The 9881-nt window shown below is 44.0% G+C and overlaps 4 protein-coding genes across 4 annotated transcripts; 1 reads left to right on the top strand and 3 right to left on the bottom strand.

Moving 5' to 3' along the window:
• Positions 1-3022: 3022 nt before the first annotated feature.
• On the bottom strand, positions 3023-3330 carry N7529_005408 (uncharacterized protein; the record flags this gene model as incomplete). Its single annotated transcript, XM_057240935.1, has 2 exons — positions 3023-3190; positions 3241-3330. The coding sequence occupies 2 exons, from the start codon at positions 3328-3330 to the stop codon at positions 3023-3025; spliced, it is 258 nt and encodes an 85-aa protein (XP_057100230.1).
• Positions 3331-3842: 512 nt separating this feature from the next.
• On the bottom strand, positions 3843-4423 carry N7529_005407 (SRPBCC family protein; the record flags this gene model as incomplete). Its single annotated transcript, XM_057240934.1, has 2 exons — positions 3843-4067; positions 4151-4423. 2 exons carry the CDS (start codon positions 4421-4423, stop codon positions 3843-3845), a joined length of 498 nt encoding a protein of 165 aa, XP_057100229.1.
• A 292-nt stretch (positions 4424-4715) lies between these two features.
• N7529_005406 (uncharacterized protein) lies at positions 4716-5387 on the top strand (the record flags this gene model as incomplete). The annotated part of the gene is made up of 2 exons (XM_057240933.1): positions 4716-4748; positions 4869-5387. The coding sequence occupies 2 exons, from the start codon at positions 4716-4718 to the stop codon at positions 5385-5387; spliced, it is 552 nt and encodes a 183-aa protein (XP_057100228.1).
• Positions 5388-6390: 1003 nt separating this feature from the next.
• Positions 6391-7780, bottom strand: N7529_005405 (vesicular amine transporter; the record flags this gene model as incomplete). The annotated part of the gene is made up of 5 exons (XM_057240932.1): positions 6391-6410; positions 6433-6606; positions 6736-7275; positions 7375-7662; positions 7762-7780. 5 exons carry the CDS (start codon positions 7778-7780, stop codon positions 6391-6393), a joined length of 1041 nt encoding a protein of 346 aa, XP_057100227.1.
• Between the last annotated feature and the right edge of the window lie 2101 nt (positions 7781-9881).

The following is a 9881-nucleotide window of genomic DNA, read 5'->3' as shown; positions in this document are numbered from 1 at the left end:
TAGGTCTAGAGAGGGAAATGAGTTATTATGTTATATCGTACAATGGTTGTTAGGTCGACGCTCGGTCTAGTAAAACAATCATATTAGGAATAACAAATCCACTTTTTAAGGGAATAACGCACCAATTATCGTCTCTGTATGCGTCATCAAGGGACTGTCATACTGGGTGAAAATATTTAATAATAGCATCGAAAGAAATATCGACAGGTTTATTAAGGCCGTTGCTATTGGAGGACTTTTGCTCAATTAGCAGATATTGTCGTCAGTCTTCATGTTTGGTATCTAATGGATCCCTTGCCTTTTTACCTCATTTTCTCGACACATGATCAACTAGAATAGGAAGTTGCTGGAGAAAGGAAATAGCTGTTCTTAATGTGCAACAACGGGTTGAACTGGCGTAAGGAAGCATACGAGCTCCATGAAACGCGAATACCATATGACGGCGTTACTGAAATCAATCAACATGGCAAATACAGCATCATTTGATTTGATCGCTGATGCATGGTGAGAGCAGGTTGGTGATACTTGAACAGACACGATCCCCGCAGACTATAAGTGTGGTGATCACACGCAGGTCCCAAGGATGGTAGGACAATACTATTTGTTATTGGTGAAGTTCATGGCCAATGTAAATTTTCGTGCTTTCAGCAATTGCTGTCAGGGAAGCTCATCCTGGTGTGGGTAAACAGTGTCGCCTTTCGTGATTAATGCAGGAGGGCAATCAAATATGGTCCTGTGTTGTTTAACAGTAGAGGTCGCCACTTTGCAGTTGAGGAACATATCATGAGATGGAATATAAATACCTAGAATTTACCCAAGGTCGAGGGGAACCTCATCAGTCAATTATCGTCCTTTTCATCTACCAATATCTCCACTATGCCTCGTCTTGAAGGGGGCACGTGTTAATGGCGGACAAGACAGATCGACGGCAGCAGTCGTTTTTTCGAATCTTCGAGTGATCGCTGGTTGAAAATGTGTGTACAAAGACAAGAAAGGCCCTCAGATATGGGTTCGACGCACGTAGACCGAAGGCGGACTTTCAAAATCCAGGCGTTTAAACAGAGCTGTAAAGAGTGACGCCTTTACGTGGATTAGGATAATTAATATTATTGGTTAGAGAGTAGCAAACCCTCTGCTCAGTCCTTAGATCACGTACAGCCCCTAATATACCGATGCGCCCCAGGTCTACAGCAAGAAAAATTTAGACCCAAGTTTTGGAACGGGTCCGCCCGGCTAAAGGTGTGGGTGCCATCATGATTTCGATATCTTGTAAGGACCTTCGAGGATTTGGAACATTTTACACAGGACGCTAGCTGCCCTCATATTACTATCTAACAACTACTTGCGTTACGGTCCCATATAGGCTACACTTTTCCCTCATAGCAATTCCGTCCTTTCTTTCACTTTCTAACTTTTTCACTCACAAGGAATGCGTCTGATCAATTTGAACATGGCAAATTAGAGATGCTTGTGCCTTGCACAAAGACTCACTCTAGCTATACAATTGGCTCTGGAAGGAACTCCGCCCTTCCAATCGTTGAAAGAGAACATTCCCGAGCCTAGCAACCCGAGGAAGAAGTTTTTGGCTTCTGCTTTTGATGGTGACAGTTTTGTTGAAAAGGTAAGCAGGAGGATATCTTGTGCACTGGTACCGGATGTAAGTTCGGCATCATGCAAAATGGTCTGGATGGGGATTGATAGTAGTATATGATTAGATCACACTTCTAGCTTCTCTATCCAACTGTATAGAAGAGGCTAGAGTTGCTTTGGATCTTACGAAACTTCTGATTCTTCAATTAGAGACTAAGCGGCGATGTGCTCATTTCGGTGGAGGTAAACAGATGAGATTTCATAGCTTTCAGAAGTGTGGTTGTGATACCACATAAGACATATTGCCATAATTTGAGCTTGACAGCATATTGTACATCGATAGAAGCATTGCAATCAGTCGGGCTAGCTCTCGAAGATATGCTCAATCGAAAATTGAGCTTCCACTAGTTTTGGCACAACGTCCCAGTTATTTAGCCTGAAACCGAATATTATATTTTGTTTGAAACACTGTATTGAAGCATTGGCAAATTCCCTCAAATCAGGGCCATTTTGTCCGTTTCAGCTCTCTTCGTCCGCCGGTTCGGAGGCCATGAAATCTCGGTGTAAGCCTGGCTGGAGGAGCATTACCAACCCGAAGCCTCTGTTCAGCCAATTTGGGAAGCACATTGATACGTTACTAGGCTACGATAGGCCTTGATGAGGCTCTAATTCCGCTTTTAGGAAGTGGGACTAGATACCTGAAATATTATTCTGTCAATAATTGCCAATGATGCTTCTTGTTATTAAGTAACATTCGTGACTTGGCAACAAAAGAGAGTAACAGCGAGAATGCTAACCGTCCCTTGCAAAGGTCAGAACCTGTCAGTCATGTTCTTCTGAATAGAATTCACTATAAGCTTGAACTGAGAGCTAGCAGAAACTGCGCTTGACAAACAACACCTTCATCTGAATTTGTTAGCCATTTAAGAGACGTCGATCCTCGGCCAACTCTAGACTTGTCTCTTTCTCATCCTGTTACTACTTTCTTTTATTAATGAACTTCGCACTATATAAAACATTATGGACCTCCTCCCCCGACCTAGTTATAAGGCTATTTCCACCACACAACTATTCACCTCCAGGTCCTCCTCCGCTAGCTCCAACGTGGCGAAGCAGTTACCTCCTGTGTCTGCAATCGACCTCGCTTGCGCACTAGTATTGTTTCAGTGCAGGTGGCGATGGTGGAGATGGGAATAGCTTCATTTACAATACAGTGTATAGAGTGGTGTCGAACAGCGGTCTGAAATAACGCATCCCTAGGCATCTTCAGGCACCAATACTATGAAATCAGGCATTCGGCCTTTGGCCGTTATGCACCTTTGCAAGCGTCACCCAACGATCTCGCTGCACGTAGCAAATCTTGCATTGAGGTTTTTCCCTCACTTGTTTAAGTTGCTCCTTGTGTTTTGAAGCTCATTCTGCAGCTAATTAATTAATAGTACGAAATCATCTTTTGATCTTTGGTGTCCAGTAGGAGTTCCTCTGTCGTTTGGCATTCGCTCTTCTCCAGGCGAAGTTCGTCCTGCAGCTTTAGGATTGGTTTTCGTGAAATGGCTACTTCACGGCCAAGTGCGGTTCGAAGCTTTTCGTAAGCGTGATCCTAGTACTTCATTAGCTACAGAAGAAAGGGGTCTTTCGAGGTGCTCATACCACATCAGACCGCGTTTCTGCTCTTTTTCGTTTCTTGATGTACCATCGATTGATCCAGCGGACACTCTCCATCGTGCCACTAGTCGCCATACTAACTAATGGTGCGAATCGGGAGCCCCCGTGGGTGGGTCCCCCATTCCGCTCGGCACACAGTCACAAATAATCCATCGCCACCGACGTTCTTTTCAAGGTGCACCCAATGGCCGGCCTGCCCGTACAGTCGTTCTCCGTCTCAGTTTTTCTTGTTGTACCTCGGCTTCACTGACAAAGATGATATAAATTTTGATGTGAGATATTCTCGGGTGAGTACCCAGAAATCTACACGCAGATCTACCATATTTCTGACGTTATGCGCTGTGAGCCTCATATCTATTGTCGTATTTACTATCAGAAGACAAGAGTATTGTCTTTTTTCAGGAAGTCAACCAGGTTTCTTGGCCAAGAGAGATTATCAGCATATAAAATAACGACCGAATGGCGAATCGCCGAGAAATCCCGAGTAGCTGGGCATTTCGAGCAGTAGCTGCGAGACGTTGATGACTGAACTCTTCCAGCCCTTTATATTCTTTTACCTGCTTGTGGCTCATTCCTCCATCCCAAATTCACAGTTTATTCCCTTCTGCCATTTTTCTCAACGCCCTGATTGTCCCTTGAACCGAGGATATCGCAATTTTCTTATGGTCATCCTCCGCCTTTTTTGCCTCACTAGTCCCAGGCTCAATATCAGGCAGCTTCCATTCATAGGTAAACGTGAGATATAGAGCCTGGTCAGGTCCTTCGGATAAGATATTCTGAATTATCGGCCCGCCAGGTAGCGTGAAGTAAGTCTACTCGCTGGTTAGACCATTCGATGATACATTCGAAGTTTTCAGGACGGTCCGGGCCGTTGTAAATCTTCTGGCTCTCTTACCTTAACCGGCTCATGCAACCTGCATTCTTCTCTGGTCCATTTTCCAGCCATAGGAGATTCGCGGAGATCGGCCGCAACATGTGCTTCTCTCACGATGTAAGAACCATTATCCCGTTCCTCGATGACTCGGGAGTCATCGAAAGAGGGGATGAAGTCTTGAGGGCGTCGGGCTTTTGCTTTCAGGCCGCTCCAGACCTGTCCTCGGGTCAGGGTTGGGATGGAGGAATCAGAGCTGTTGACTAGCTCGGTATAGGCGATGTTGAGAGTGAGCATTATTGGTGATTTGGGTTGTTATAGAACGGTCAAATGCGCTAAAATGTACTTGGGAATAAAATGAGGAAAAGTAAAAGACATGGATTTTCTGGCCTTATAAAGACAAGTCTAGCGGAGAAGGCGGAATGTTGAGGAAAGAGAACGATGGATGTGAAGCCCTCGGTCTCCGACCAAGGCCGAATGCCGAATGACAATGGAACAGCACCCAATTTTCACCTATGAATTCTATTTATTTTGAATAATTAATTAAAGGTTTGAGTTTTCGTTTCTCATATATCTGACGAAATTCACTATGCGCGAGATCATTAAGGTTGAACGGCACAACGTATGCTCCACAACCTCTAAAGAGCCTGCTCGACCAATTCCTCACGCCCAATGTCAACAAGCGCAAGGATAAGGCATCTCCATTGAAAACAGATCTAGGCTGACACTTGAAGTTATCAAGGCTGTCGTGAAGAATATCGGTGCTGAGAAGGTGGCGGTCCGGTTCTCCCCTTACGCCGGATTTCAAGGTTCCGAGAAGACGGACTTCATCGAGCTGTACACGTACCTCATCATGGAGCTCAAAAAGATGAACGTCAAATTCGCTTACCTGTCTCTGGTCGAGGCAACTGGAGATCCTGGTGTCTTGATTCGAGATGAGAAAAATATCAACGTTGGCAAGACATTAGACTTCATCCTAGAAGCCTTGGACAATTACGCTCCTGTAATGGTGGCAAGGGGCTATCAACCTGATTCCGCTGCATGGGTAGTAGAAGAGCCCTACAAGAAATGGGACCTGATGGTTGCCTTCGGACTGCACTTCATTGCCAACCCGGACTTGGTCTTCAGGTTTCAGCATGGCATTCCCCTAACCAAGTACAAACGTGCAACTGTCTACCTCAAAAAGCAATGGGAGGGATATAATGATTATCCGTTCGGTCATGAATTTCTGAAGGCACATCCAAGGCCATACATCCTATGACTGAGAAAGACATAGAATGCTACACCGGATACAACTTTCAGAATTTAAAGAAAACGCCAACTTTGGAGACTGATACTCTAATGATTAGGGTAGTTAGAAATAATTGTAGTGCTTATTTATAGTCTTGGAACTTATGCAAACAGGGTAATGTGAAATATAAATTTTGGAAGCCAAAGCCTCTCGTAGTACGTTGGCTCAAGGTCACAATTGCCAGTATTGACTAGGGTTATGTATACCGAGGCACTTATTCTATGCAAAAATGGGGGTTTTTGTGCCGTGATAGGGAACCGAAGTGGATTATAGACTAGGTGCGGTTTGAACTGTTTGAAATCGCAGTCAATGCGAGTCGGGGTTTTAGGTTGAGGTTTAGAACCCTTTTACGGTTCTTCGTGCAGTCTAGTTCTGGCGCAGACTAGTCTCACATATGGCTCTCTACTAAGCCGCTCGCTCTAATCCGATCGGTCTTCAATCTAATAAATCATAGAATAACTAGTTATGTAAAACGTATGCTATTTTGGGGAACGGTCAGACTTAAGCCTAGGATGGTTAATCGGCAACACACACGTAGAGTTATTCGAGCTAATCAGCGGCCGAAAAAGTGGAGTCTGCCCCAGAATACACAGCGGAATAGGGTGCAAAGGAGGGAATGTTGATTTAGTAGCATTTTCTTCTAGCGACCATCGAGACACTCCCTCCCGCTGGACGTGTTTACCGTAGTTGTTCCATATTGAGAGAACATTATTGAAGCCGAAAATAATATTTCTAAGCCAAGTAACAGAGTCTTTTAGAAATTTGATCCCGCGCCACGTTACAACTGCAGAATCTGCCCAACAATCAAAAGTGGACAATATGATCAATAGGCCATAGACTAGCAAGAAGAGATGGATGTATCGCAATCGAATTGTGGCATCAGTCACGCTTCCTTCGCGCTCCCAGACCCCAACAGGCAAGGACCGCGAAAAAAAGGCACATCGCACCTACATGAGTTTCAAACGCAAATCTGTCAGTCATTTGTCATGCAGTCTTGAATGTGATAATTTCATACCTAGAATAAGGTTCAACTTGAAGTACCCAGCCTTTTCTGTTAGAAGCCCAGAGACTATCGGACCAAGGAACATGCCCAAGGTCCAGGACATCCACGAAAGTGAATTTGCTCTGGCGTATCCGCCGTTCGACCCAAAGATACCGGGGTTGTTGCTTTCGATCTCGTCAACAGTCACTGTCCCAAAGTTTGGTATAAGTTAGTCAACGTTTTGATGGGAAATGCAGGGAAAAAGCGTGCTTCGGCTATCGAGATTCCCTCTTGCAGGTTATATCTCAATTGGAGATATGTGAATTTTTCACTTACAAGTCGCCTCTAGGAATCCCGACCCATTGAATAAAGAAAATAAGCACCCGATAATGGTTACGGAAACAACGTAAACAGCTTTTCCAGTTTCTAAACTCCCACTAGTCCATGAAACTTCGCTTGCCCCGGGCAATCCAGCTAGCCAGAAAAATGGCGCAATCAGTAAAAACCCAGTCCCAGTAGGGTAACGTGTTCCCACGCGGTCTTTGAGCGTTCCGCTGAGAGGAGTCAATATTATTCCCGGAAGTTGGAGACAGATGAAAAGCAATCCAGCCGCTAGGCTGCCCCAGTTGAAGCTCTCACGTATATGGAGAGGTAATGTTGTGTCAAAGCTGGTCACTAGCATGGCATAGAAGACATATGAAGCAGTCCCTACAAAAAATCGACGCTGGCGTAGTAGATAAAAGTAGAACCATAACCCAGATACTTCGGCATTCGAGACGTGCTTCACGTCTGGATCTGGCTGTCCTTGTTTGTATGGTTGGATCGTCTGAGGAATTAAGGGGTCAATTTCTTCATCAGCAGCGCGAAACAAAGGCCCTAATCAGAACGACAATGTTAGTGTCTAGCAAGTCTCTCGGCACCAAACTTATCCTTCCATGCCAAAAAAAGAAAGCTAGAAGAACAGAAAAGACTTACCTAACAACTCAGTTTTCGGACGCTCGATCATCAAGATTCGCATAATAAAGTCAATGAATAGGAGTAGAAATGCACTCGACCACGCTGCCCAATAACCACACTTTTCAAACAGTAAGCCGGCAACCATCGGGCCAGCTGATGTTCCCACCGAGACTGCAACACTCAGAAACCCCATGATGCGACCAAATTGATGAGAAGGAACAATGTCCGTGATCATTGCCAGCCCTGCGATCCACATCGAGTTATCTGCAATCGCCTGAACAAATCGAGCAAGAAAAATTACAGGCACTGTAAAACGCATCAGTTCACTTTAAACGCACTGCAGACCATGAAAGAGGTGCCCTTTCCGAGAGAAGTTATAATCAATATTGGCAAGGAAACACTTACGACTTTTCGCAGCAGCCATAGTTACGGTGCTCACACATGCAAGACAAAGAGATAAGATCATTAAGCCTCTTTTGGAAGGGCGGTTGTCTGTTAGGCTTCCAATGGCGGGACTTGACAAGGCCGAGACCACAGCAGTCTCGGCTAATAGTATAGAGGTAAAGCTCTGCGTCCTTTCGGGATCAATGAGGAGTCTTTTTTCGAGTATATAAGGCAGAAGAGGGACCATAAAACTATACAGGAACATGTCTGATGGTATCAGTCTGCCTGATTGATAAATATTGACGGCTAATACCGAAAGCCGCTCGGCACTAACTTACTGGTCATTGCAGCCATCAAAATAGTCATGATGGTGAAAGAACTCGAGGACCTCCAGTGAAGGCCCTCTAGTGAGCCTAGGTTTGTTGTATTGATCATAGCGATATCAAAGTAGAGATCGGTTATCAATTCATATATCTCAGTCACTGATCAATCGTACATCAAGAGTTTTATGATTCTCCAGTCTCCATTGGTATTTGCAAAGACAGGTTTTATCTATTACTGACTTAAATAGGTGAAGACACCTTACATCTTCTCGCAGATTCCTGTAAATAGAAAACCGTGAGAACAAGAAATAGCACGTCATTCCCTCCGTCATAACCCTGGCGCTGCCGTGTAACTGGGAAGTCTGAAAATCCAACCATATTATCTTATATGGTGAATTCACCCGCTCATCCTCCAGATGCACTCAGATCCTTACTAAGTTCGAAGCCATCCGCATAATCGACAGCCAACTGACAGCATATCTGGTACGTGCATCAATGCTTTAGCAGCATGAACCAGAAATCAGAAGGTCTATCATTTTCAAAAATGACAAGTAGCCTATGAATGGCATAGGAAATGGGATAGTTTAGAGGCCAAAAGGTCCGTCAATGTTTTTTTCATATTTATCTACTGGGCGCCTATCATCATTGGTTTAGCGATGATGTGCCACACCCTGACATTTCTGTGGGTACCTTGGCCTATTGTGCCGAGAATAATTTGACATGTAAGGAGAAAAAGCAATACACATGCTTTTCAAAACAATTTACAGACTTGCCATGATCCTTGTGATACCACCAATCAAAATATCAATTCTCTTGGCGCACAGTCGCTCGTATAATGGATCGAGTTATACAAATACAACTTCTGCGAAATAAGCAGACTTTTCTATCAGGTCATACACACCCTACGATGAATCAAGAGTCCCCTAACTGTTTACATTTCTCCTCCCTCCACCTCACCTACACCTGCGTTGCTTATTTTCTTCTACAAGTCGACATTTCCGTTCGTTCTGTGATTTCCCCGCAGTCTGGTAACATGGCAGCCATTATGCCATACCTGGATCCCAGACATTGTTTTCCTTGCGAAATTATAAATTGTTCACCATGGACATAGTTAATGTCTTCTTTCTTTCACAAACCCACTACTATCATCACATCATTGAATTTGATTCAATCATGACCTTGATTATCCCAGGGCATATAAGGCTCCTGTCGTCATGCTCAATTGATCTGTCGTGGCTTCCATTTTCATCATATAGATAATCATTGCGCGATTCCTAGGTCCAAAGTCAGATTAGGCTACGTCATTGCACTTTAGGATACTAGATAGTCCGTTGTATACCAATATTGCTTGTTTTTCTAGCATTGGGGGTTATAATATAGATCTATTTCCAACAAATATAATCAGTCTTTTGAAATATTTATCTATCACCTTTTCATTCGCTGTTCCTTAGCATATATTTCCGTAATTTTTAGCTTAGATTACTTTCATCACAGCCTATTAATGATATCATCAGATACAAGTTCTTAAGAGGGCACAGCAGCAGCTGGGTATAACAGACTCTTACCAACTCGTAACGAAGAATCTCCATCATTTAGCGTTTAGGTCAACTCAAACTCAATATAGGTAGCCGAAAAAGTTACCGCCCAACGCATAATCCCTATACCACAGCACTCTGGTCGTCAGTGATTGCCTTAAGCGGGTGACAGCATCCTTTAGGATGTAGGTTTATCTTAATTAAGAGGCGGTAACTGCGGTTTTTCCTAAACTTTGTGCTAGTGTTCGTATAGACACTTACCCAGATCAACGTTTACATATGT

This window comes from Penicillium soppii (genome assembly GCF_028829465.1).
Source record: "Penicillium soppii strain IBT 18220 chromosome Unknown utg000004l, whole genome shotgun sequence".
NCBI lineage: Eukaryota > Fungi > Ascomycota > Eurotiomycetes > Eurotiales > Aspergillaceae > Penicillium > Penicillium soppii.
The sequence above is the reverse complement of the archived record's forward strand: the minus strand, read 5'-3'. Positions and strand labels throughout refer to the sequence as shown.